This window comes from Gavialis gangeticus, unplaced genomic scaffold, assembly GCF_001723915.1.
Source record: "Gavialis gangeticus isolate Ggan-Ray unplaced genomic scaffold, GavGan_comp1, whole genome shotgun sequence".
In the NCBI taxonomy this organism is placed as follows: Eukaryota; Metazoa; Chordata; order Crocodylia; family Gavialidae; genus Gavialis; species Gavialis gangeticus.
Genome location: NW_017728964.1, coordinates 14,573,748 through 14,600,867, shown reverse-complemented (window position 1 = coordinate 14,600,867; position 27,120 = coordinate 14,573,748). Strand labels below are relative to the sequence as shown.

The window sequence follows — 27,120 nt, the reverse complement described above, 5'->3', positions numbered from 1 at the left end:
CTGTTAAACAGTGATATAAACCACAGTGGCATGTGGGGCTTCGAAGGTGGACGTTGTTAGCAGTAAATGGTGAAAGCTTCAGTATCAGTGGCCATTTACAAATTCATTGGGTGGGGGAGGGCAGCAAGAAATTGGAGATGCTCTGTTTTCCAGGGCACCCCTAGGAATAACCAGGAACAATGTCCACAAACTGACAGAGGGCAGATTTAGGTTGGACATCAGGAAGAACTTCTTCACAGTAAGGCTTGCCAGAATCTGGAATGGGCTTCCAAGGGAGGTGGTGCTCTCCCCTACCCTGGGGGTCTTTAAGAGGAGACTGGACAAGCACCTGGCTGGGCTCAAATGACCCCAGTGCTCTTTCCTGCCCAGGGCAGGGTGTCAGACTCCATGATCTGTTGAGGTCCCTTCTGACCCTAACAACTATGAAACCAAAGGGGTATTGGCCTGATCCCTACCCAGCGTGTTGAAACCCGAGGAGCAGCTTTCTGACCTCTGCTCCCAGTGTCACAACTTGCTACTTGCTGGGTTGTCCTGAACGTTCAGAATCTTCCAAAAACTCTAAACTGAGCAAAAGCTTCTGGCCATCTAGTCGTCACTGTTTCTAGCCAGCGCCTTCTCCACGCCTGGGCTTGAGGAGAGTCAGCTTTGTCTGTGGATGTTGGGACATGGGCACTGAAGTCAGGTACCACTTCAGGGCAGGTGGAAGCACTGTATTGAGGTGACATATAGCAGCCAGCCACCTCCCTGGACTAGAAGAAAGAACTGTGAACTAATTCTGGGTCCCAAACCTGGATCATTTAGCCCAGGTCCATGTGGCAGAGACTCCCTCAGTGAGGACTGAGGCTGAGTCACCTCCGTTACGAGTAGTCAACACCAGCAATATTTCTGTCTTGGCATAACACTGAGACTCATGAGACTGGACCCAGTATTGGTACCGGAGCCTAAAGGTGCTTGCAGATCTGTTGCTGTCTTCCTGACGCCAGCATGCGCCCTTCTTACCGAGGGCAGCACAGCGCTGCCTACTGCCCCTCTCATTTTCCCCCTCTGCAGGCATGCACCACTGCCCCCTGATTCCCACCCAGGCATTTCTAGATAAGGAAATGCCACGTCCTGTAGTGTTTGCTGGTCCCCAGGGATCCCCAAAGTTCTTGCTACCAATGATTTTCCTCTTGAAGGACCAGACCTTTTCAGGTCTTGTACGGATGAGTCTTTACACAGCTGATTGGGCTCTAGGGCCACATTAAGGCCTCTGAACATCTGTACACCTGTCATCAGGAGGAAGAACGTTTAGGTTTTTGGGCCCGTTCAGGTGGGAAATGTCCACCTGTCAGCAGCAGAGACTGTTGACTGTAGTACTAACTTAGTGCTGCTGTTCACATGAGTTTTCCTTCCTCCTCTGTCTCTATTGTCAACCCAGCATCATGTCCCAAACAGCAGGCACAACAGCCAGGCTGAGCTCTTCCCCAGTTGTGATTGGTGCCTGTGCTGTTTTTCTCAAGCCTGAACTGAGATTACTGGGACTTCACCATTCAAAATGAAATTCTCTCAGGCTCCCGTGGTAGTTATCCCTGTACATTATGACCATGGGAGCTTGGTATAAATCCAATCCTTGCCCCTTTCCTCATCCGTCTTTGGAGACCAATCTCATGAGAAGCATCTGACCAGCTAGGAGTCCCAGGCATCCCTCGGCTGTATCTGTTCCACTGCTTCCTTATTCCTGTAAGGAGAGTAGGGTACGTTCTCTACGGGGTCTAGGATGACTAAACAAATTAATCAGCTCAAAATCAGAAGTGCGACACTATCCTCCATCACCCCTCTTCTCAGCTCCAGCCTGGTTTGTGACCCAGGACCTCCAGACACTTATTTTTGCATTGACCTCTGGAGCCCTTGGACAACATTTACCATACAGTAGTAGCTAGGCATTCCTGCTGACAAGGATCACCCTTCAGCCTACCTGAAGCCCCTGCAGTATTTATGAGATGCTTGGCAACAGTGGCTGTTGTGCTTTGTGCCTGGGCCATGGAGACTTGAAGTTAAATTTCCACTTCTGAGATATTTAGATGGAAAGTTTTTGTTTCTTGAGAGGGAGAGAGCAGCATCTTCACTCAACTTCCTCCACCACCAAACACCTCTGTTCCGTCCTTGAATCTGCACTCTCCTTTTCTGCATCTCCTGTGCTGGCTGCTCTCCCTGTATGTGCCCTGTCTCACTGAACTTCTAGCCCTGTCTTCATCTCATGCCTTGCAGCTGCCTTTTTTGAGGCTTGGTTTGGTGTTTGCTCTGTCAGACGCAAAAGCTGCTGCCATATCCGTTGTGCATGACTCTGCATCATCACCATTGTGCTCAGATTAGTAGTGTAGCTGAATCAGAGTAACGTTTAGCAGGGGACTCTGTTCCACCACATGCTAGAAGAAACAGCCTCTGCCCCAAACGCAATCCAGTCTACATTGTAACGGAGAAGTGAAGCTAGATGGTGGGTGGAATAAAGAAAGTATTACCCCATTTTTAAAGGTGGGGCATTGAGGCACAGGGCATGAGTTGTCCGAGTGATCTAGGAAAGTCATGTCAGAATCCAGCTAAACCATTAGCTCTCTTCTGCCTCTGAAGGGATAATTGGCAAGTTTAGCCAGGGGTTTACCTCTGCACAGTGCTCTCACTTGGGCTTGTGAAGCTGCTCTGGATTTACACTGGTGTGCCTGAGAATGGAGAGTGGCCTGCTAGGCTTACTTGGCGCTGTCCCTCTCCACGGGACGGTCTGTGGGGCGGTGGCTGGAGTGATGGCTGCACTTTCTTTCCCTTTCCTTGCAGGGAGTTTGTGGAACAGCCCCGTGACTCTTTCCCAGTCTGTATTTACATGCGAGATGAGGTAAGTCACCAGCTCCCTCCCTCTGTCCTTGAAAATAAGGAAAGCCCAGCGCTACTTTCCAACCTGGAAAATGTTTTCTCCCAGAGCTTTTTTGAACAGGGAAGTCGAAGAGCTTTGGTCTTTTCAAAGCCTGACGTGTTTGTATGGAAAAAAGCTCTGTTGGAACATAACCCAGGGCTGCTCAGACCTCTGAGCCCATAAAATGCTCTCAATGACCTGCTTGTGTTTTTCTCGACTTCTTCTGAAACCCAAGAGTCAAAACAGTGGTTTCATTTTAATAAATATTTGCTTTCCGCCAAGTTTTGATCTCCTTGCATTAGCGTTTCTGTTTAATATGTTGTGTGTGAGCAGAGTGGGGCCTGCTCTCCTGAGATGGCCCCAGTGTTTCCTGCTGACCTCTGGGAGTGGGTCAAGGATGGGGTAGAGGCCGGGGACCTGCAGTCTCTGCGGGGATTGCTGCCGCTGGTGTTCCCTCTGGGGTGGAAGTGTCCCTGGCTGAGCAGTTCTGGGATGTGCTCCTGTCCCATGTGCAGCTGTCTCGGAAGTGGCAGCACCCTGAGCTCTGCCTTCAGCATGAGTGCCACGCACTGGCCTGAGGCTGCCGGCATGGGCCCTGCTGGTTGACTTTTTGGCTGGCAAACAGGTACCCTAAACCTGTGCCCCTCTCTCTCCCTTTGCAGATAGCAGGGAGGGATGCCCTGGAGAAGACAACACTGAAACTGCTTGGCCTGACTGGAGGCAGCGCCATTATCAGGTTGGGAGGAGTGAGATGCATTTCCAGCTTGGGCACTTCCCCTTTCTTCCCTCTATTTTTCACTCTAGTGGTAAATTTGTTTTGTTTCAAGGATGAAAAAAATGCATTAAAAGTTCAAAGAGAAAAACATCGCAGCACTCAGTAATTATTGTATTTCCCTGTTTATCTGAAACTGCTTCCCAGATGTGCTTCCCGCAGCTGCAGATGCTGGCACTGACCAGTTGTGTTGTGCAGATTAAAGGGGCTTGCATAGATTGGCTTTTTTTTTCCCTTGAGTGAATCGGATAATTCCAAGCTAAAGTCCCTCTGAGGGTAGGACAAATCCTGCCACTGTACCTTCCCTGCTTTGTATGGCATGCATGTTCAGCTCCCAGGCCCTGCAGTGCCTCCTGCTGGCTGGGGTGAGGGGTGTCCATCTATCTGATTTACTAGCCCTGCTCAGTCTGTGGGAGGTTGGGTGTGTTCCAGGGCTGACTGCTGCCCTTTTCCCCAAAAAGGAGACTTCCTCCATGGAGTGGGGGCTGTTCACAGGCCTGTCAGACTTCAGAGTAACTGGGACTGGTTTTCTTTGCCTGTCCTTAAGAAGCAGCTCATGAGTGTTGGGGTTCTTTGTGCTCTGCAGTCCCTCTGCGTGGCGTATGGTGGGAACAGGGCTGGCTGGCCAGGCTCTCAGCGTCAGTGATTAGTGCTTTCATTCCTTCCTTTGGCATCTCCTTTCAGGGTTGTCATGAAGAAGCACAGTTTATCTGGCCAGGAGGAGGCTGTGGATGCTGCAGCCCAAGCGAATGAGCCTCCACGGAGGTCAGTCTGCACCGAAGGAGCTCTGGATCTGCCTTTACTTCAAACAAACACGTTCCCAAAGGACTTGGACCACAGAGATGTGTCTGCCTCCTTAAAGAGCTGTACGGATGAGCAGCCCAATGCCTTGGCCAGCTCAGGGGGGCTGCAGGCTGCCACAGCAGCTGTCCCCTTCGTTCCTTTCTCTGGAGGTGGGCAGTGTCTTGGAGAGTCTCCTGCAGCTGCAGCAGTTCCGGTGTCAGACATGCCATCCTCAAAGCTGCCAACGTCTCTCTGTAGTCCTGGAGGCCCTTCTAAGCCAAAAAAGACCAAGACTAGCCAGGGACAGCCAAAGGAGCATGAGCAGGTAAGGGGAGCTTTGTTTGCGTGGGGTGTCAGGTCTTGGTTAGGGAGTGCGTTTCTCTCATCTTGCTTTGCAGTAAACAGGTCTTCTGCAAAGAGACACTTGGCAGTGCCTAGTGTTGTCTGTCCGTCCTATAACATGAGCATTGAGCTGTGGCCTTTGAAGAGGAAGAAATTGTGTTAGCTAGGAGTGCTGCCCTCTGGGATGAGTGACTGATACTGCAGAAGGAGGTGAGCAGTGGGGATTTAGACTTTGCTTCCAGCCCTGCGCTGGTCTGGGCTTTGACTGGTGTGGTGTCTGTTGAGCTAGCTGCTTGGAGGGAAGGACACGGCCTGGTGAGGAGTGCAGCCTACGAGAACTGGATGTTGTGGCAGGTTCCATATAAGCCACAGCCCAAATGCCTGACAGGGCCAGATGCAGTCATCAAATGGCTTTTATCCCTATGGACAAAGAGCTGAGACTTCTTTTGCTGCTTGCTTTGTGGTTCTACAAGGGTGAGGCAGGATTTCAGGGTCCAGGTTTGTGTGTTCAATCTGCTGTGGGTGCTCATGTGGCTCACTTACCTTTGGCATAGTCAGGCTGGTTCCACTGTTGCAAGGTTTGAGAAGAAGTTCTTGGGCTCTGTTCAGCCTGACAGGAGCCCTGTCAATGGGAGGTGTTTCACTTGCAGTCTGTGCTGGGATAGTGTCCTGTCCTGAAGCACTGCAGCCTGACCCACGGGCACCTGTCTGTGTGGGAACCCAGATGTCTCTGCACCACCCAGATCTTGGTGGAGTCTGGTGGCTGTTTCTAGCCCTAAAATTCTCAGATGTGTTTCTCTGGCTGCAGTCTTCCCCAAACCTTGCTTTGGGACCTAGAGCTCTGCAATCCAGCTTCCTGTCCCCAAACCAGCACCTGCCCTCTTCCCTCCCTCACCTCCCCATACACACACACTTCTGCCCAGCTCCCTACTTGCACATACACCATCCCTCAGAGCTCCTTTTGGCTCTGGATCTGGCTTCTGGTTGCCCAGTGGGCAGTGTGGCAGAAAGCAGGAATGGTAGCATTTGCCTTGCAGAGGAGTTCCTGACCCACCAGCCTGTGTGCTCCATAGAGTTATGAAGAAGAAAAGCAGAGTCCTCAGACATAGGCCCAGCCAGGACCCACCTGTGTCTGTGTGTTCAGGCCAGGCAGGGCCCCTCTGGGTTCTCCCTCTCTGCCCAGTCTACTACCACGAAAGACAGCTATTTCTTCTGTGCCCCTACTTAGCCGTCTGCCTGGGCTGATGAACTGCAGGTCCCTCCATTGTCCATTTGGTTTTTGGGTTGGGCCAGCAGTTGGGACCATTGCAGCCTGGTGGGGCCCATCTGAATGCAACAGTGGCATGCCTGGGGCAGGGGCAGATCTGCTGTGTGCATAGCAGGACTTGGAGGTTCCTATGCCAACAGGGAGCAGACAAAAGGTTTAGACATGTCCCCACCTTGCCCTCTGTCACAGAGGCCCTGTCTGCACTGGCCTGGCTCTGTGGCATGCTGCCAGAGCACAAGCACACCTGCGTGTCTTGAAGCAGCTGTTGTGCAGCCGGTGAGCTGCCAGAGCAGAAGGCAGCGTCAGCTGCAGGAGGAACCATTACAGCTGGCTGCAGGCAAGGGGTGTCTGCAGATGTAGGTTTACATCTGGACTGTCCCCATTTCTGCTGGTTCCTACAGCTCGGAAGCAGAGGCTAGACCTGGAGGTCCGGAGAAGCAGCAGAGCAGTGCTTTTCCAGCTCGGTCATGAATATTCATGTACATTCCAGAGTGGCTGCTCCCTTCTGAACTTTGGCATCAGACCCCTTGGAGAAGGGGCTGACAGCACGCTTTCTGCTTACCTAGGAACAATTGCTTGCTGTGGCTGCTGCCCGATCTGCAGAGAGGTGGGTGTGAAGGGGACTCTGTTCCTTTGCTGCAGGCCTGCACTAGCTCATCTCCATAGGCATGACCTGTTCTCTTGCCTGTGGTGGGGATGCTGTTCTCCTGCCCAGCAGAGCTGGGTGGGCACCCTCTGACTCTGTGCATGGGGGCTTTGGTTTACCCCGAGGTTCCTTACCGCCAACAGGACTTCAGTGTGGTGCAGCCCTGTGCCTCTGGACTCAGTCTCCCCTCCCAGTTCTTGAGAGCTGCCTTGGCTTCTGCAGGCTCCATCCTGTCCGAGGGTCTCTGCCCTCGTGTGAAACATGGCTGATCCTGACTGCCACTTTGATCTCTGCTTTTGCTGCTGATTGATGGCACGGTGCTCCCTCCTGTTGCTGCCACTCCCTGCTCCCCCACTCCCACAGCAGTGCCAGAGCTGGGCTGGCCACATGGCATCTGCTTTTTGTCCTTCTTCAGTCCTGAGGAAAAAACCCAAAACAAAACAAAGTATTTTTAAACATCAAAGGTCCATTTTCAAGTGAAGGAATCTTCCCATTAACGTTGTGCCTGTGTGTGGTTTTTGGATTTGAAGAAAGGCTGCATAAAATCTGTGCTGCATCCCTTCGTTTCTGTGCTGAGCATGGCTTGCAGACCCACTGCATGCTGATTTGTACGTCAGAACATTAGTTACTGGAAGGTGCCTTTGCTCTGAATTGCCCTAGAGAGTGGTGCTAGCTGCCTCGGAGAGGAGCAGGGTTTGGCCACCCTGCTTTGAAGTCAGTGGCAGCTTTTCAAGCCTCCCATCTCCTCCAGTTTTCAGGACTGGAGCAGTGATCTCCAGTAGAACTGGGCTGCTGTTGATGTTGGGTTGTCTTGTATGGGTGAGAGTGGCCAGATGCACTGCAGGCCTGAGAGAGGGCTCTGGCATCCTGGCCTATGGGGTACCTGAGAGCTCAACCCTGAGTAGCAGAAATAGAGAACTTGAAAGAGCTGGTGTTCTTGGGGCATGAAGATACCTAGTTAGCAGGGCTGTGCCTTTTGCCCTCGGCTGCCCAGCGGTTGTTGGCAGGGGCAGGTGATTGGGAAAGGTACAATTCCCCCCACTCCTTAAATTATCTGACTGGAGGTAGGAACTGCCTGGCAACGATCAATGAATGTTGATGGAGACTGTCCCTTGCCCTGACTTCCTGTGCAGAGCGCCCTGGACCTGGAGTGGAGGGATAGCATGGCTGGTAGGAGTGGGCATAGCCGGCTGCCACTTCTTTCTGAGCAGGCCTGGGGTGTCCCTTGCAGCCTGTGGGGATGGAGCCTGCCTGCTTCTGGATGAGGTGCCTGGCGAGGAGGTTCTGTCCGGAGCACAAGCTTTTAGAAGACGGGCTTTCAGGCCTCGTAATGAGGGACTCATTTATGCTATTTAAGACGCTCTCTGGGTAAGTGGGTGATGTGCATATGGGAAGAGGAGCTGGCTGAGGCACTCAGGCTGTGCAGTAGGGGAATTAGTCTCCCCCTGAGATGATCCCAGATGTAGACCAGGGTGCTGGGTATGAGGGCGGCAGGCAGCTGCTCTGCTGTGGGTCAAGGGACACAAGTAAAAATCCGGGGGGGCTGTGCAGCTGCTGGAATGGGAGGCATTGTCATGCCATGGCTGCGGTGCCCCCTCGGTGATGTGCCATGTGGTGCCTGCAGGTGCGAGCACATCCCCGTTGGGCAGCCAGGATCCAGCTGCTGTACGCTCTTCCAGGCACTAGCTCAGCAGCGCAGGTCTAGCTACATGTGTCTGCAGTTCAGGGCAGACTCACTGCTGTCAGGATGCGGTAGTGCTCTCAGCTGTACTCATGCCTGACCAGTGCAGAGGCACAGGCTGTGCTGGGGCTGCTGCCATCATGGGTGCCCGGAAACTGTCAGGGCAGGTGTGTGGCAGGACGAAGGATGTAACAGTGTGAGGATTTGCCCCGTGGAGAATGAGGGGTTTGCTATTCTGACTGGCTGGTGGAGGCCGTTGGGGTGAGAAGGTCATTGGCTTTGTGAACAGTGGGGCGGGGGCCTGGGGCTGCCTTCTGGAAGGTGCAGCTCCCCAAGGGAGCATGGAAGAGCAGCACTGCTGAGCTGTGCTGACTGCTGGCTTGTGGCTACCAGCTCCCAGCTGGTTTCTGGGGGGATCCACCTGCCGCTGCTGCTAGCCTGGGTGCCTGAGCTGGCAGCCTCAGTGGCATATGAGGAGCTGCCAGCAAGAGGTCCTGGAGTTGTTCGTGTCCAGAGCTGTCGGCTGCAGGGCCTGTCTGTCCCCTCAGCTTTCTTCTGAGGGGTGGCTGTCCTCGCATGGTTGGATCTGCAGGGCGTGCTTGGAGAGGGTTGTTCAAGGCAGTGAAGTGTAACTCTGAGATGTCCCACTGCACAGGGGAGCATGTCTAAGTGCGAGGGAGCCCTGAATGTGGAGGAGAGGCCTGACTCGGAGGAGGTCCAAGCCAGACCCTCTCTGACCTTGCGGCATCACCTGCCTCTGTGTGGCTGGGCCAGGAGGCCAATGTGCAAAAGACTCATGGCCGAGGGCTGTTGGCAGCTCGGGGGCACTCCATATGCTCCCAGCCCAGGCACACTGCTGCTCTGGGCACTCCTCCACCCCCTGCCCAGGGAAAGCTGCAATCAGGCGCCTTCACCCTCTAGTTAGAGCCGACTCCACTCAACTTTCTAAAAGTAGCCGAGGGTCCCACCCACACAACCTCGCTCTTTTAATTTCTCAAATTACCCTTTGGTGCCCACAAATAGAGCCAACCTTGCCTTGTAATTTGTGTTGTCTTTGCTGACAATTGAGAGCGACTCGCTCTGTTCCCAGGGGGCCTGTGCATGGGGGGAGGGCAGAGCAGAGGGGGCCAGAAGCAGGGGAGCCCTTGTAGGGATGTGCAGGAATATAACTGGCTGGGTGGCAGATGGGAAGCTGGGAAGGTGAGAGGGAGATGCTAGGGGACACTCATCACTAGGATGCTTGGTCCATGGGGCCTTGGGTTAGGCCAGGCAGGCAGCTGGCTGTGAAGGGCTCCAGGCTCCAGAGCTGCATGTTAACAGGGAAGTTCATGTTCTGCCAACCCCTGCCCAGTGTGTGCTGGGGCTCATTACACCTTCTTTGGCCTGGTTTCAAACTCACATGTCCTCCAGGGCTTCTAGGTCTTAGCAGGCTGCACGTGTGGGTGAGGAATCTGCTCTGCACTCTGGGCAGCTGAAAGCAGGGCAAAGCCTGCACATGGGCCTAGGAAGAGGGTGTAGCATGAATGCCTGGGCAGGAGGAGAGTTCTTGCTGACTGGATAGATGGGCAAGGCTGGGACTTAAATGTGCAGTGCAGGAAGAAGCAGGTGAATAGGCAATTGGTGCCAGAAGCTCCAACCAGACTGTGCTACATGGGTTTCAGGGTCCCGCTGTGTTTGCGTCATGTTTGAGACTAACCTGTGCTTGTCTGTTCTGCAGCTGCTGGAGCGGGAGCCAGTCGTGTGCCACCTAGACCTGCAGCCAGCGCTGCCTCCTGGCCCAAAGGACTTTCCTGACGAGTTCTTTGAAGTCACGGTGGATGACGTGCGGAAGCGCTTGTCCCAGCTGCAGAGCGAGAGGCAAGTGCCTTTTCCACGAGCAGTCCCAGTGCTTGTGTCTCATCTCACACTCACAGAATAGAGCACGAGGCTGTGCCGTAGAGTGCTGGCATCTGGGAGCCAGTCAGGGGCTGGTTGGGTCTGTAGTTTGGGCTTGGTGTGTTCTGGAGTCCTGGCTCCCAGTGCCCACTTTAAGGCTTTTTAGATCACTTGGCCTAGAACGGGAGCTGCAGGGTGCAGGCCTGGAAGGAGTGAAATCCAGGGAACTGGGCAGCAGCCAGAACATGGAGCACTCCGGGGGGATGAGCTTCCAGCTTGTGGACTACTTGGACCTTAGGAGATGCTGGTCTTGCTGCAGATTTGACCTGTGTGCTTAGAAGAAAACCCTAACTATTCCCAGCTGTAGGCTGGCCCTGGCATGCTTTTGAAGTAGCATCAGGCTGCTGCACAGCCTTATAGCTGCAAATAGCCCCCTCTTCCTTCCCTGGGCTGCAGGTGGCCTGTGGAGTGGGGCAGGATCACTACCAGGGGAGCTCTGGCTGCCTTAGGACCTTTGTACTGCCAGAGCAGTCCATAAAGCTGGTTGTGTCTCCCGTTCTCGGGCCTGTCACTGAAGTGAAGTGTCTCCTTCACAGAGGTGCGGAGGACTTAACCCTGTAATGCTTGGGAAGTGTTTAGCATGCTCCTCACTGCCACGTCTAGGGGAAATGACGAGAAGGCCTTGGTGTTCATGTGGTGGAGGTGCAAAACTCTGCATTCTGGTGGGCTGCCCAAAACACAGTGCCCTCTTCCCCCACCCCTGCCCCACACGCATTCACGTGCACGCAGAGCTGCTGCTCCTAAAGCCGGGTTCTTCGCAACCCAGAGCCAGCGTGAACGCCGGGAAGCCGAGGCATCTCATGCTGCTCCTGCCGCGTGTGCCTTGGCCTGACAATGGCTGATAACTCAGTGGGCGTGGTTGCTCCCCCTGTGACTAATGAGTGACATGCTGTGACACATGGCTTGATCCTGCTACCAGCGCAATGACACCCATCAACTTCAAAGGGAGCTAGCTCTGGCCCGCAGCCAGCCAGCAAATCCCCATCGCTTTGATGGCAGAATGGCTGCGTTCCACTGCCGCTTGCTGGAATAAGCTCTGAGACATTGTCCCAAGGTGACCAGTAAGCCAAAAAACGTGGGGATGCATAGTTGCCCCAGGGCTGCGGCCGTCAGGAGCTAGGCCCTCATGTCTAGGAATGTTCTGGATTCTCAGCTGAGTTTGGGACGAGGTGGGCCAGGTAAGGGGAGCTTCCACCCTGGTGCGCTGGGGCGAGTGCTGTATGCACTAGAGTCACTTCCATCCGAATCTTCTATAAATCCTTCCTGCACGAGCGTGGGGCCGCCCATGGAGCTGTCTGCTTGAGACCATTCTTCCAAGTGCTCCAAAATCCACACGAACCCACATTGGCCTGGAAACTGCTGTGCTCCTTGTGGGCATAGTTAGTGGTGCAGATTTGGGATCATTTGGACAAGGGGTTCCTGGAACGCAGCCCCTCAGAAAGACTTAGTTTTGAAATCTGCTGATTCTTACAACTCTTTTTGCCCGCAGTCAGGGATAAAAATAAAGGCAAGATGCACATGCCATTGGCACAATGTGATGGCTGCATGATGCAGCATTTCAGAGGCTGTCAGAATAGCATTCTGGTGTCATGAATTGGTGTGTGAGTCTGAAGTAAGCCAGCAGCCTGGCCTGCAGAGCACAGTACATCCCTTTACCCCCAGTGGTGAAAGTGCCTGTACTTGGTAGCTGAGGGGCTGTGAATAGTGCTGGGCTGGGAGAGACTCCCCAAGTACCTTTTCTCTCCATAGTTGTCCTGTGCCTGTGCCCTGGCCCTGCCCCTCTTTTGCAAAGGCTAAAGGGATTGCATGTCGAAAGGGTTCACGTGGAGTGAAGGCTGCTGTAGCTCAGCACTGCCCTGAGTGCCTTGTGCCCTTCCAGAATGGGAGAGCCAGTGTCCAGGGCCTGCTTGGGACAGAAGCTGTAGGAGATAAACAATGGTGTTTTCATGTCTCTGAGACAGGAAAACCTGTGGGAGGAGAAGGAAGTCCAAGGCCTGTGTCGCTGGCTGGTATTGGTCACACAAAGAGGCTGGGTGCTGTGGGTGAAGAAAGCACCTTGAGGGCCTTGGGCCTGGGCTCCGAGGTGGCTGCGGTGGTGGTGGTGATGGGATGGGGCTGGGGGCTGGTGTCATGGAGGGAGGGCAGAAGGACTTGGGACAGGGGGCACTGGTGGGAGTGGGAGCTGCCCAGAGCTGCACTTGACCTGTTTGGGCTGTTTATCTTGTAACTGGGCCATAAAGTGGCAGATCTGACAGGTAATCTGCCTTGTCCCCTTCTGTAGGAAACGCCTGGAAGAGACTCCCTTAATGACAAAGTCCATGAGGGAAACTCAGATGAAGGAGAAGCTGGAGCGTTACCCAAAGGTAGCCTGTCCTTCATCTTCACTCCTGTTCTCATTGGTCACTGAATTCAAGGGGTTGGATCTCTGTAGGGACCAACAGGGTGATGGCAGGCGGGTGTTCCAGCTTGCCTCTCTGGTGATGTCTCTGGGAGAGCAGGAGGTGCGTGCTGCTGGAGCGAGCCAGGGACAGGACGGCGCTCAGAACCAGCAAGCATGCCCATGGCAGCTGGCCAGTTGCCAGGCTCCCTGCACCCTCCTGCTGCTGGCTGCTCGGCTCCTGGGGGGAAAGATAGCACCATTGGGAGGCTCCCTGCTGCAGGGGTGCAGTGCTCAGAAGTGGTGATTCACTGAGACCACGAGCTTGTCAGAGCACAGACTATGCGTCCTGTTTATGCAGCCTCTGGCACAGCGGTTCTGTCTCAATGCTGCTGTAGTACAAACAGCATCGTTACCCTCCCTGGAGACCAGATCTGATGGTCACAGATTCTTGGAGACCCAACCAGCTCAGGGGCCCTGAATGGCTGCCTGGCAGTGGAAAGGTGCAGTCCCTGAGGGAAGAATGTGTCCATCTGGTGTGACCTCCATGCAGAGCAAAGACTGCCTGGCTTCAGCTCTGCTCCAAGTTTAGCTCGTGTGAGCAGGGCAATGACTTTGAGGGCAACTGCTGGAGCTGATGCAGCTGTCTCTGTCTAGGTGGTGCTGCGGATTCACTTCCCAGACCGCCATGTTCTGCAAGGTTTCTTCCGCCCCAGTGAAACAGGTAAGTGCATATCTGCTCCTGTCTTACAGGCAGCACCCAGCCTGCAAAGCCACATGGCATGGGGATATGGCGATGCACAGGAGGGTTCTGGATGGGTCTACAGCATGGGTGAGGGAGGGCTGCACTGCCCTGAAGAAGTTGCACGATTATACCTGCATTCACCTGAACTACATGGTCTTTCAGATGGAGCCTAGTGCAGCTTGTTCCTGTTGCTCCAGGGAGTGGGGGAAGCAAGGCTTCAAGGTGTTGGCCTCATCCAGACTCAGTACAAGGAAGGGCTTTTTCTCAAGACTGTGTTGGGAGGGATGGTGCCAGACACCTTGGAGTTGCAGTATTCCTGCCCAGAAGAGTCACAGCAATGTCCTGGCTGATGGCACAGTCATTCCCAAACAATGCAGTGTTGTCCCCATACAGAACAAAGGCTTCTTCCAGCCAGAGTCCTGAAGAGAAGGGCTGGGAGTACAAGAGAATAGGGTGAATTCAGCTACTGTTTTTAAAACCACCAAAGGCCAAGCTGAAAATCAGGCCCTCTCCAATGGAGCCGAAGTAGCAGAGGCATTACAGGTTCCTGCATCTCCCAGGCCACACAAGGGAGCATGCCAGGGCACACACCTGGCTGCTCTTCCAGCCATTCACTGACATCCTCTGCCCTCTGGGGAGTCAGGTACCCCATGCCCATTAGATTTCTTGACTTGCCCTCAGAAACAGGTGCTGTCCGTTAGGGCTGAGAACTGGGGACCAGAGCCTCAGTGGGTTGGGGCCCCCTGCACGTGCTGCAGGTGCTTCTGGACATCTGACTGCCAAGGTAGCATTTGAAGGCTGCTGCTGGCAGGTGTGTTGTGGATCTTGTGCTTGGGCCCAGCATGCCCTTTTCCTCTGCTTTCTTCCCTCCACAGTTGGTGACCTGAGAGGCTTTGTGAGAGGCCACCTTGCAGATGCGGAGCTGCCATTCTACCTGTGTGAGTGTAGTGGGTGTTTGTGCCCACCCCTGCCCTTGAGCCCTTTCCTGGAGAGACACCTGGCATGAGGCCTGTGGGAGAGCTTCCCCCTCCTCCTTCCCTGGGGCAGCACCCTGAAACAGGACAGTTTCCACTGTACCTTGCCCAGAGCATGAGGAGTATCACTGCTGTCTAGACCCAGCCGGGGTCCTGCCTGCAGCAGAGCAGGCAGCGCTGCCTGGGTGCATGGCAAGGACACACCTTGCAAAAGGGTGCTGTAAACCTCCCCCAGAGCAGTGGCATGGTCATGAAGCTGCTGTCCTAATGTGCAGCTTGTTCTTCTCTGCAGTTATTACACCTCCTAGGACCATCCTGAGTGATGAGAGCTTGACCCTGTTTGAGGTAAGGGCTGGTTCTCTTCCTTGGCTTGCTGCCCTCTTCTCCCAGCTGCTTGTCCTTGCTCTGGAATGGGAGCAGATAATGAGGGTCCCTGGCACTCCAGGCTAAGTCTCAGCTAATGGGATTGAGTGTTTTGGACCAAAAGCACGTCAGTGGGGAGGTCTTCTGTGTGCAGCAAGATGTGTTGCCTACATGAGGGAGGGGCCTGGCTCCGACTCAGCTGCCGTGCGGGTGGGTGTCAGCTACTGTTCCACACGGCTTTCCTCTGAGGAACTATGTGCAGGGAGCAGGTCAGTGGGGCTCTGTGGACCTGTGCTCTGGGCCGGTGATATGGGGCTAGCAGACCATTGCTCCTGTCTGCTATGGTGGGCAGTGGCCTGAGGAACGAGAGAGTACAATGGTCTGGTGCTGCAGGATACCTCTGGGCTTAGTGTAGCCTCCAGCCCTTGGCATGGTTGGGCTTAGGGGGCTGTGGAGGATGCACCTGCCGTGCAGCACAATCTCCCGTGGGCTTTGGTGCAGTTCTCGGATGTGGATCCCTGGAAGCAGTTGCCTGGTAAAATGGCCTTGCCAGAGTCTCTCAGGCTTGTGGCCCTGGCTGTGGAGCTGCCATGCCTAGAGGGACATTGAGCGGAATGGCTCTGCAGTGGCTTTGGCAAACTCGCCATGCCTGGAGCAGGCGTCTGGTGGTGGCTGAAAAGATTGCTGTAGGCGAGGGCTCAGGCATGGTGGGCACGTTAGGAGGGGACCAGGCGAGTGCTCCTCTGGCCTGGTTTATACTGGAGCATTCCAAATGCCCGGTGTGCAGGCCAGACCCTGTGGAAGAGACCCCAGTGCAACAGCTCGTGGGCAATTGAATCTGCAGGGGCCCAAATCTCATGGGTGTCATGTTCCCACCCAGAGGCCTGGCCCCTGCCTCATGCCCAGGCTCTGGTGAAACTACTGTGCTAAAAGCTGGAGTTAGCCCTGGACACAGCTTATCTGCATGACTTCAGTGAGCTGAGCTGCTCTCCTTGCTGCCCAGCACCCAGGCCTGAGGAGTGCGTGGCAGTGCTAGCCTTCCCATCTGCTGGTGCGGAGCACAGCCCAGTCTGCATTGTGCTCCAGGAATCACAGTGTGGGAGCCCATGTGCTGCACCTGGCCAAGCAGCCTGCGTGGGGCTCTGTTCATCTAAGCTCTCCCACACGCCACCTGTGCCTGATCCCTCCCTGAGCATGCCAGAGCGTCTGGCAGCCCTCCCGCGGGCGGGAGCCGGACGCCGTGTGTGTCTGCAAGAGACAATGTCTTCTTGGTGGAGAAGAGCCAGCTGAGTGTTGTTTCTCTTCAAAGCCACTTCAGATATTTTAATTAATAACAGAGATGCCAGTGGAAAGCTCCTCGTGCCTTTGAATGGGAGATTTTCCCACTCCCTGTGAGGGCAACTCCTCCCAGCTCCCTGCGTTTGTGCTGCCTCACCCGCAGCCGCCACCCAGACTGGTCCCTGGTTCCCACACGGCTCCGTGGGGGAGGTGGGGAAAGCAGGTTTTGTCTGCAGAGTCCAGGGAAGTTCCAGGGAAAGGAAACGTGATGCTCTAATGCCACGTGTGGAGGAGCCGCCATGCAGGGAAGGTAGCGGGAAGTGTGCTGCCCTCCTGGAGTGCAGGGGACCAGGGTACTGTTCTGCCCCCGTCCCTGGCAAGCCGCTCCCAGCCCCGCCTGTCCCTAACTCCCACTCTGTGCTCTCTGCTTGGCTCCTAGGCTTCTGCTTTGAGCAGGTCACATCCGTCAGCTGCAGTTTTCTTTCTTCCAGTTCTGTTTTCCCCACTTTACTGCTCCAACAAGTATCAATGATAGGCACCCCCTGGGGAGGACTCAGATGACTTTTGCTGCTGTTCTTTCCCTATACTGGACTGGCAGGAGTGTTTGCTGCCATCTTCCCATCTGGGCTTCCTTACCTTCTCTTCTTTGTCCCTGCTGACCCTGTCGACTCCCCTGCGTGCCTCTGATTCTGCTCCCCTCTCGCTCCTGTCTGCCAGAGTGCCGTGGACTTCCCCCCTCCACTGTCTCTTCTCCCTCTAGAACGTAGTCTCCCGGATTAGGTTTGGGTGTTAACTGATGCTGCGCACCTTAAGCCTACCTGTTCCCATGCTGGCCACACTGGCATCGTCCCTGACTGTGCCCCCCCTCGCTCCACTTCTGGATCCTCTCCCTTGTTGCCCTCCTCTTTCCTCCACACCACGTTCTGCCTTTTTGCAGTCCTGAAAGCTGCGGTTTTCTGGCTCTGGCTAGTCCTTCCTCCAGACCATCGAGAGTCTTCCTTGTCCCCAGCTCCCAGTGCTAGCGGCCCTTCCTCTTCTGCAGGGAGTTTCATAGATTTCATAGACATTAGGGCTGGAAGGGACCTCGGAAGATCACCGAGGCCAGCCCCCTGCCCAAAGGGCAGGAAGTCAGCTGGGGTCACAGGATCCCAGCAAGATAAGCATCCAGTTTGCTCTTGAAAGTGTTCAGTGTAGGTGCTTGAACCACCTCTGATGGCAGGCTGTTCCAGACCTTGGGGGCTTGGACAGTAAAGAAATTCTTCCTTATGTCCAGCCTGAAACAGTCTCGCAGTAGTTTATGACCAGTTCCAGCTGCTCCGCCTCGGCTCTCCTTTCCTCTGTGTCGTTCTCAGACTCTGCCAGATCTGCTCGTCTTGTGTGTCCCATCCCTGTTTCTGAAACACCGCCCGCTGTGGGAAGCTCTGGGCAGCACTCATCTGCTCTGCTTGGGGCAGAGACTTTGTTTCCCTTCTCTTCATATATCTGTTGCCCAAGGTGCTGAGTGTTACTGGTTCCCGTGGATGGGCAGTTCACCAGCTGTGGCATATCATGGAATTCACCCCTTGATGCATAGGCTGAGCCCGCTGGAAAGCACATAGGGGTATTGCAGTGGGGTATTTTTGGACCCCACCAAAGTCTCCCTTAGGCTGCTCTGAGATCCCAGGATAGTTAATTGAGCCTGACCCCTGTTCTAGGCACATTCCCTTTTTAATGGCTTCACTGGGATGCAAATGCTTGTTCCCTCTCAGAATCTGACGTTAAATACATAGCCCTAAGGCCAGGACATTTGGATTGTGAAAGGTTTCGGTGGGGTAACTTGCCTAGAGAAGGAGCCTATGTTTTTCCTGTCTTAGAAGATGAGACTGGGAGGCCATTTGCTGAAACCGAGGGGTGGCAAATCTAGAAACGATAAAAGGAAATGCTTTATTCACCCACCGCATAACTAAACCTCAGGACTCACTGCCATGGGCTGTTACTGAAGCCAAGAATTTAGCAAGATCATGGAGGGATTAGACGGGTAACGTGACTACCCAGAGTTGTCAACCAAATGTGGGAGGGGTCTAGGATGTCATGTTTCAGCATTTGTGACAGTCTCTATCTGTTAAAGATTGCACTCAAAACCCTTGGCAAACAGGATTTTGTGCGCTTTCCTATGAAGTTGCTAGCTCTAACTACTATTGGAGATGCAATACTGGACTGGATGGACCACTGGCATGATCCAGTAAAGTGATTTCCATGCTAATCCAGTCACTCTGTAAATCGTATGGTAATGTGCTAATAATAAAAGCAATAATATGTGGAATTTCATATGTAACAAGGAAAGTGGGAATATAAATTGTCTGGTATGTGTGACTCGAGTAAGTGAACATTTTGTTGAGAATTGAACTGTTGGAATTTCCTGGCTTCTCAGTGCCCAATTTTTTGCGGCTTTAAAGTTTCATTTAATGCCATTATTTTTTTTTATTTAATTTTCCTGGTTTGGGGGGCAGCAGGAAGAAGAAATCCAGTGTGCTTGGCCTCCTCAGCTTTGAAGCAAGCTGCAGATGATAGTAATGGAATTTATTAGCTAATGGACCTGACTGTCCCGGCTGGGACCCTGTACAGCACGTCAGACCTGTGCAGAGTGGGCGTACAGTGCTAGCAACCATAGCATGCCACCCATGGGGAGTGTCCTCTGCCCACTCGGTAGAGGTGTGGTGCAGAGGTTGTGATAAGCCTGGTGAGTATGTGGAGTGGCAAGGGAGCTGTGAGCCTTTGGTATGAGGTCCCAATCTGCAGTCATGTTACTTGGGGGATGACAGTTGTTACTGTGTCTTGGGATGTTTCGGTAGTGGCAAAAGCCTCGATGCTGACATGGTTCCCCTGGCATAGGAATGCTTCTGCCCATGTAGCTTGTGTTGCTGGCAGAGACTCCATAAGGTACATTGGTGAAGTGCTTTTTGGAGCAGTTGGCACCTACACATGGGAAGGGGTTGCTGCTGTAGTGGTGATAGTTGACCTCCCTGTGCTGCTTGCTGTATTTGCAAGCTGCCAGGCCTGCAAAGTAGTTGCTTCCCAGACTACTACTGCAGTCCTGAGCTGGGTGCCTGGGATGGAGCTGGGTGTCTGTGCACAGTTCCCTCCTGTGCCTGGCCCACTGTCGTTATTTTTATCCACCTTGGCAATGACTAGTGCAGAAACCTCAGACGGTGGGAAGTGGGTCCGAGACGAGCTGACAGCTTCCCGGACTCTGCCGCAGCACCCGCTTGGCGTGATGGTTCAAAGGGCCCCAGACTGTTGTTTTCCACCCTGTTTACCCCCAGACTTGGCAGAGGCTGCCTGGCTCCACACAGCCTGTTTGCAGCATTAGTGTGGGGTGGAGAGGAGGGGACTAGAGTGCTCTTAGATCAGTGGCTCTCAACCCTTTTAGATTGAGGCCTCCTAGGAAAATGCCAGCTCTTAGTTTTCACTGGTTACTTGACTGAAGAAAAATACTAGAGCAGTTCTTCTGTTGCAGAGAGCTCAGAAAACCCAAGCAGAGCAGTGTGTTGTTTGCATGCCTTGCAGCACTGACACTGCTTGACATCCTGCAGCACCCTTGAAAGGATCTCAAAGCACCTCAGGGTGCCACCACTGTGGTTGACAATCACAGTCTCAAAATGAGGGATTTTTCCACAGGCTTTTAACTTCCCCACACATGAAGGGGCTTTGCACAGCTTTGCTCACATCCTTCCCAGGGAAGCCCCTGCATCCTCCACGGAGCAGGGAGAGGTTTGGAAAAGACCCCATGAGTTGAGCTGCTGGGGTTGGGCCTAGTGACAGTGCTGCAGTGATGGGGGCAGAGGCTTGGGGCCAAGGCGAGCAGCCGGTTGGAGGGAAGCAGCAGCAGGATTTGTATGTTTGAAGGGGAATAAGTTGGTACAGTCTGGGGATAGGAAGCGGAGGGGGCAAGGGCCAGGGAGCCTGTGGCTGTGATGGGGTGGAGTGATTCAAGTAAGGTGCAGGGAGAGGGCAGAGGAAGGTGTGGGCCTGGGCAGGGGTGGGGTCCCTCCCTCTTAGTGCTGGAAAGTGCTTTGGTGGCGGCAGAGCCTCCAGGCCGGGAATGTGAGCAGGGGGAGGGGTTCCTCAGCTGCAGGCGCCAGCCATGAAGTTGTTTCAAGGCGGCTGGGTGTAAAATGGCCCCGGTGCTGGGTGGGGTGGAGGGGCCGCGTGCGATGCCAGCGGCTGTGTCGCCGGTGTCCCGGCCTGGGCCTCTCGGCCCTGCCGGGTCACGGTCTGGTTGGGGCAGGAATGAATCCTTGTGTTTATAAACATTTGATTTGGAAGGAGCATCAAACGGGAGGGAGCGATTCCTGCCCAGAACGCCTCATACCATTCCAATTACCCGCACTGCCTGCTGGAGACCGCAGCACTCGAACCTGCGAGGCTGGTGCCTTGTCCCAATTTAGGTTGGCTGATTCTGGGTGACACTTTGCTCCCCGCTACCGGCATAAATCTTCTTTCATCTGTGATTCTCGCCTTGAGTCAGCGGAGGCTCCATGCTGAAAGTCTTCTGCTTGGATAGACTTTCCCTGCCGCCGGAGATCTGAGCGCTTGGCAGGGGCTGAAGGGGGCTTTCTTCTCCGGAGAGAAATGGGCGCGGAAGCTGCTCTGGCTTTCATGTCCCTGGCAGCTCTGTTATTGTTGGATGCCCCTTTTATGGGCTGCTGTTACTAATCGGGCTGCTTCGCGGAGCCACAGTGCTCTCAGCAGAAGTGACACGGGCACAAAGCAAGCGGAGAAGTCGTGTCTGTGGTGCCAGCTCCGGCGGGGCACTGGCGTGGGGCCAGCACTGGGCCCAGAGGTTTGCTTGCACCTCCGTGAAGGTTCCTCTTCCTCAGCATTGTTTACCAAGTGGTTCAATCCTGAGTCTAGGGGCAAGTTTGCAGAGTTGGGGCTTCCAGAGGGTTCTGCTGCCCCGGGCTCCTTACTGGGCAGGCCTTAGCTCCGTATGGAGGCCTCCCTGAGGCCTCTCCCTCTGCGAGAGAGGGCCTGGGGATGAGCCTTCCTGCTCTGACTCCCCTGTGCACATGGGGGCTGGGAGAGAGGCCTCTGTGCTGGAGTCAGCATTGGATGGCGGGGGGTCAGTAGGTGGGACTGGGCTGGTGGGTAAGATGCAGTGAGCTGCCATGTGTCTCTTGCTTTAGCACTGGCGAAGATGCACCCTTGGCTTGGGTGCTCTACCATGAGATGCTGCACCAAGAGCATCACTGCCTTTTTTCCATGTGCCCCACTCGTTCCTCAGGGTCTGGTGGCCATGCAGCCAGTAGTGGGCATGAACAGTCCTCTGCACGCAGTGCATTCACCAGCAGGGACTGGGTGACACTCGCTGCCCCAGGTGCAAAAGACGTCTGCACTAGAATGGTCTGTCTAAAGACCCTAAAGCATGTGGCCTTGCCCTAGCGGAGTGCTGCTGGCAGACCGTAGGAGCAGCAGTGCTGCTGGGAAGGAGGGGCAGCCAGTCCTCAGCTTCCACTGGGCCCCCGATTTCCTTTTGATTTGGCTCCTCCGGGATGCACTGGTGCAGAGGGGAGGCAGATGCAGGACCTGCTCCGTGGCCCTGGGCTCCTTGCGATCAGTTGTGAGAGTGGTGTCTAGAGTTTTGGGGGGGCTGCAGTGGCTCTGCCTGTCACCCGTGGGATTGCGTGTATGTGTGTGAATGTGCCTGTGTGCATTGGGCAGATGCTGCTGTCAGCCTGCCTGCCCACCACGTCTGAGCCCCTCGCAGCTGGTACCATACTAATGCTTGCAGCCCCTGCGCTGCAAAGTAGTCCTGTTCTTCCCAGAGGGACCTTGTCTGAGTTCACGTGGGGAGTTGGGAGTGTGCTGCAGTTAGGCCTTGGCCCCAGCCTTCCCAGCTCTTGACTGCTTGCCTCTTGCCAGGCTGCCCTGGGGTCCCTCAGAGGAGGGTGCTCTGAGGCCTGCCCCACAGAGGGCTCCATAAATCTGTGCCCGCGCTCTGCTGTGGATCCAGCATCAAGCAGGGGGTCTCTGGGCAGTGAAGTAAACTCTTGCTGAAGCTCCTTGCCTCTGTGCCCCCTGCTTGGTGGAACCATGGCTCCAGCAGCCTGTAGGTTTGATGGCTTCAGTGAGAGGGGAACCTTTAAACTGAGGAATCAAAAACCAGCAAAGTAAATGTTGCCAGCTTGTTTGCCAAGAAGCCCAGGCTGAAAGAACCGCCTCTGAAGCGAGTGTCCCAAAATGTGTGTGTATTTACAGTATGGTGAGCACACAGATTGGCAGCAGCATGGAGTTTTTGGAGCCCATTAAGACTTCAAGGCATTGCTTTGATATTTGTTATTGCTGTTTTTGCTGGCCGCATTATCCCCGTGTCCCTCGAATGATTTTATAGCGTTCTGGAGAGCAGAACTGATCAACTGCAGGCTTCCCTGCTGCAGCGCTCGGCCAAGGGGTCCCTGCAGCTCCAGCTGCTTGTTTATGCTTCCCTGGGTCAGCTGAACTTCACAGAGATGCTGTTTCCCTTCTCCCCCTCCCTCCTTCTCCCAGGAACATGTGCTGGAGTGGCTCCAGTTGGGGCCTTAGCACTGACCAGAGCATTGATCTCTGAACTTAGTGCTGGGAAAGGGCGAGCAGAGGGTGAGAGCTCCGGATGCTGGGAAAGCCGAGGGCAGAAGGCTGTCGTCCCATCTTCAGAGCAGCTGGTGGAGCCGACATGCTTCCACATACCTGCTTAGTTGTTTGTCTCTAATCCAGTCTTAGACTCTTTGGCTTGTTGGGAAAGGCTCTTGGACTCTGCACAGGGGTGGGTGTCCAGAGGACGTGTTCATTTCTCCTGGGCCTTCTGGTCTGGTCCGTTGTTGGAACTCTTTGGGGCTCCTTGCTTGGCCACGCTGTTCTTCAGCAACACTCCCCATGTCCTCAGGCAGTGCCAGTGGAAAGAGTCTGAACAAAGTCCAGAAAAAACCCTGCCCCTCCAAGATCAGCCCATTGGGGATCTCTCCAGTGGCAGGTCAGGGGAGGTGGAACAACAGTGAGTGAAGGAGGAATAGCAGAGGACACTGGAGTCCATCCGTCTTCACACAGCCTGGGGCCAAGCATGCACCTGTACTGTGTGATGTCTCAGTCTGTGCCTTGTCTGTTCCAGATGCTCTCAGTAGAGGTGTTTGGGGAGGAATCTTGCCTAGTGTTTGTCCTGCTGAATGTGGTTCATCACCACCATGTGCAGGAAGCTTGCCACCTGCCTGTGCCATCCACGGATTGTGGGCAATTGCTGGGAGAGAGCAGAGAAGTGGGCACGGTGGGCAGTGCTGCAGGCTTTCTCCAACTTGAAACTCTGCCACAGACTTGCTCTCCTGGCCTGTTAATTTTCAGGGGCTGAGCCTTCCCAGTCCCAGCCTAGGGGCCACTGCATGCGCTTTCCACTGGGTCTCAAGAGGGCCCTTGCAAACCTTATCTTAAAGTTAGACAGTCCTCGGGGCATTCTGTAACCTGGACCAGGATCTCCCAGTATGCGTCTCAGAGGCTGTCTCCTTCTGTGGCTGTGGGCTCTGGGTTGGGGTGCTTTGTTCTCGGGTATTAAACAAGAGCCGTGGGGGCGGTGTCCCTTTGACCATGATGCTAGTGTTTATTTCTGCTCCGGAGATGCTCTTTGCAGTCTTGTCAGAAAAGCTTTTGATCCGTTGGCTTCTCGAGTGATTTTCCAAGTGCGGTTCTGTGTGTTTGGGGGTGGGGGCATGCTGCGCAGCACTGTGTGCTGGTAGCTTGGGTTTCTGCATCCTTGTGCGTGTCCCTTTGAAGCGCTCATTTTTTTTTACTAATCTTTTAACATCAAACTAACAGCAGACCTGTGGCACTCTAATCATTTCAGATCATGTAACGGAAAGAATGCTTCCCGTGCTGGCAGCTGCACGTTCCCTTTAGACCGCAATCCCCGCCTGATCCCAGAGCTCTGTCCAGTCAGTAAGCAGAACAATGACACGGCGAGAACGTGCATGTTTCTGCGGCGTTGTTTCAGGGTGCTGTGGACGTGGATGTCGGAGGCCTGGGATGGGGAAGGGCTGCACTGGGCAGAGGGCACTTGTGCAAGCCACTGAAACGTGCCATAAAGATCGGGGCAGAACTACGTCCCTTGTGGATCCTTGCTGCTGGCCTCGCTGGGACGCATCACTTTCTGGTCTGGTGTTTATGCCGCGTGGGCGAGACCCTGCAGACCCAGTCTGCCCTCAGCCCCCAGGGTGTCCTGCTGCTCTAAACCACGCTCACCACTGTGGTGTCTGAAGGCTTCGCTTTAAGCCTGTCCAACAGAACTTCAGATCACAGTTATGCAGTTGCAAGCCCCGTGGTTGTGGCCTGTGGGGCAAGTCTTTGGACAGGCGGCCCCAAAGGAGAGCTGTCCAAGGGGAAAGCTTGGTGAATGTCTCTAAGGAATCCATGAAGCCTTGTCTCTTGAGGCCTTTCGAAAGCTTGGGGAATGGGCTTCTAGGGCTAGCCTGGCTGAAGCGGGCAGCGATGGGCATGGCCATGATTTCTTGCATGAGCCATTGAGACACCCATGTACCGAATTTCTGTTGATAGGAAGGAATTTGCTGAGTCTTCTTGAAATACAGATGAACTCCAGAGTTTTGGGAAAATGGCACCTGCTGTTGTGCAAGAGGAGAGCTCACACACCTGATTTACTGAGCTGCCAGTCAAAGCCAGTCCTTGTCAGTGCCAGCCACAGAGCTTCCTCTGGCTGGGCTCCTGTCAGCCGTTGCCTGCTCTCACAGTAGCGACAGGCTTAAGGAGCCTGCATTTGCCTGCCCTTTGTGTGGTTATGAAGTTGCAGCCTGCCCCAGTGGCCTGGTTGAGAGCACAGGCTTGTGGATATGAGCTAAGGACTTGCAGGTTTGTCTGGACTGGACAGTCCCCGGTTCATCTAGAGGGGAAGGCTGGGGCTCTGGCTCTGCCACAGTTGTTCAGTGCATCCTCGGGCAAATCACTTCATCCTTGTCTATCTCAGTCCCTCCTCAATGAGCTTGGCTCACGCTCTTTCTTACATTGGCCTGTCACTTCTGTTTGTGTTGTACGTCCGTTCTTACTGTGTGTGGATTGTTTCACAAAGTGGCGGCCCCTTGTGTTCCTGTGTGCAGGACCTAATGCAGCGTGGCCCATAGCTCTGTGTGTGTGTGATGTATAACACTTCATGGAGTGGGTCCCATTCAGGCTGGGCCCGTATGTGTTTTTGCAACACAAAGGAGGCTGCATCTGCATCCCGGAGATCTGGCCTATGTGAGGAATTTGTGACAGGATTGGTCTGTGGGCTGAGAGCATCCATTCCTTGGTCTGAATGGCTCCGCGCTGCTGGATGGAAATCAAAGCAGGGAGATGTGGCTGCTGGAGAGCAATGCGTGAGCATGGCAAGCAGCAGATGACTCATCCCGTAGTAAGGCCTTGCTGCTGACTGACTGACTGATGGTTTCCGAAATCCTGTTTCAAATGGCTCCGGGTTCTATGACAGAGCATGCTCCTTCCTTGTGATCCTTTGGGGATGAATATGATGCAGAAATTACAGGAGAGTGTGGTCCCCTCAGGTCTGGAGAATACCTGGTCTTTTAATGCCTTGTCTCGGGAAAGGAAGCGGAGCCAGGCATGTGGGTGCTGTGGAATCTGCTTCCAGGGCAGTGACTCAGGCCCTGGAGATGACCGCTGTGGCTTTTCAACCAGAGTATGGCAGTGGCCCCAGGAATACAAGTATTCCAGGAACGTTGTGCCCATAGCTGTGGGACTCCAGTGCAGCCACCGCCTCTCCTGAAGCGTTCTGCGGGCTGTGCGGAGAAGCTCTGTGCCTCCACGGCTATAAGCTCTAGACCAGTGGTTTCCAACCTGTGGTCTGCATGTCTATGGGGTGTGTAGAAGATGACTATGATCAATCAAAAGTATGTGGATACCTGCATTTACTGTTGAAAGGGGTCTGCACTGGCATTCAAAATTTTTTAGGGGTCTGCAAATGAGAAAAGGTTGCAAACCACTGCTCAGGTAGATACTGCATCACAAAGAAGTCGGGCTGCAAAGCATCTCGAGACGTCACCTAGTCCCACCTCCAACTGAAAGACCCCCCATGTTTTTGCTGAGCCCTGCTGTGGCTTGGGATCCTGCCGCTGCCCACAGGGTACGGTGGGTACCACTGTCTCCCTTGAGACTTTTTTGTGTTGTTGATTTAGATGCTTGTACATGCATGAGGAGTCCCGCCAGCTGGCTGTGCCCTGGCGGTGGAGATGGGCCAGTGCCTGAGAACCGCACCAGTGCCGTCGGCATAGGATCATGTGAAGAGCTAATGCTGTGTGTGGACCAAAGGGAAAGGGGGTGGATTGGGCACCAGTTTGAGAGAAAGGAATCTGCCAGGGCTGAGTGCTAGGGAGGAGTGGGGTGGAGGGAAATAAGCCACGGGGAGGAGGCTACACTTTATACCCTTGTGAACTGCTGTCTACTTCCTTTGAGTCTCTTCCAATTAAGAGGGTTTGGGACTGATGTTTTGCCAGTGGTGGGAAGTGGTTGGGGAGGTGGAGCCTGAAATCTAGAGCTGGGTTATTTGTCAACTTGTGAGTAAATTGGGTAGAGGTTTGTATAGGGGCGCGCTCTGTCTGTGTGTGTGGTTGAGTGCGTCTGTCTCGCTCTGGCTCTGCGTTTCTCCCTCTCTCTCTCTTTGTGCCTCACTCGCAGGCCCTGCCATGAATTTTCGCTGACCCCTTGGGGCCATTCCCACATGAAGCTTTGATGTGTGTGCCCAGAGCTTGATTGACAAGGAAGTTTTAGTGGCGGCAACAGGGGAAACGAAGAGAAAAGGGCAGGGCTTTGAACTAAAAGGGCTTTGAGCTCTGAGATGCTGTGCTTAGTTATCTCCTTCAGAATGTTAATTATTCACCACGATAATTGGGCGGGAGGGGAAAAAGAGAGAGGGGAGGTTATTAAAAAATTCCAACACTAACACGCTACAAAAACCTCATTTTCCAACTCGCAGCTGGCATGAAAAGGATGTTATGTGTAAAGGGGCTTGGGGGGGGGGGGGGCAGGGGGCTTTTTTCAAGGCCACCCTTTCCTAAAATAGTGGGACCCCTC

At 54.3% G+C, this 27,120-nt stretch overlaps 1 protein-coding gene across 3 annotated transcripts in view; it reads left to right on the top strand.

Annotated features, from left to right (window-relative positions):
* The window catches only part of ASPSCR1 (ASPSCR1, UBX domain containing tether for SLC2A4), a 67,792-nt gene that overhangs the window by 29,779 nt on the left and 10,893 nt on the right, over positions 1 to 27,120 (top strand). The window contains exons 3-12 of one of the 3 annotated variants that reach the window (XR_002095107.1): positions 2,809 to 2,866; positions 3,547 to 3,620; positions 4,341 to 4,764; positions 6,539 to 6,655; positions 10,093 to 10,232; positions 12,592 to 12,673; positions 13,345 to 13,411; positions 14,308 to 14,370; positions 14,699 to 14,751; positions 26,002 to 26,173. Coding sequence is in view for 2 of the 3 variants with exons in the window: in XM_019503801.1 (XP_019359346.1) it covers positions 2,809 to 2,866; positions 3,547 to 3,620; positions 4,341 to 4,764; positions 6,539 to 6,655; positions 10,093 to 10,232; positions 12,592 to 12,673; positions 12,812 to 12,994 (1,078 nt within the window). In the remaining variant the exon portion in view is untranslated. Of the gene's footprint in view, positions 1 to 2,808; positions 2,867 to 3,546; positions 3,621 to 4,340; positions 4,765 to 6,538; positions 6,656 to 10,092; positions 10,233 to 12,591; positions 12,674 to 12,811; positions 13,010 to 13,344; positions 13,412 to 14,307; positions 14,371 to 14,698; positions 14,752 to 26,001; positions 26,174 to 27,120 lie in introns of those variants that run through there. The other 2 variants (XM_019503792.1, XM_019503801.1) reach the window with 2 other exon arrangements.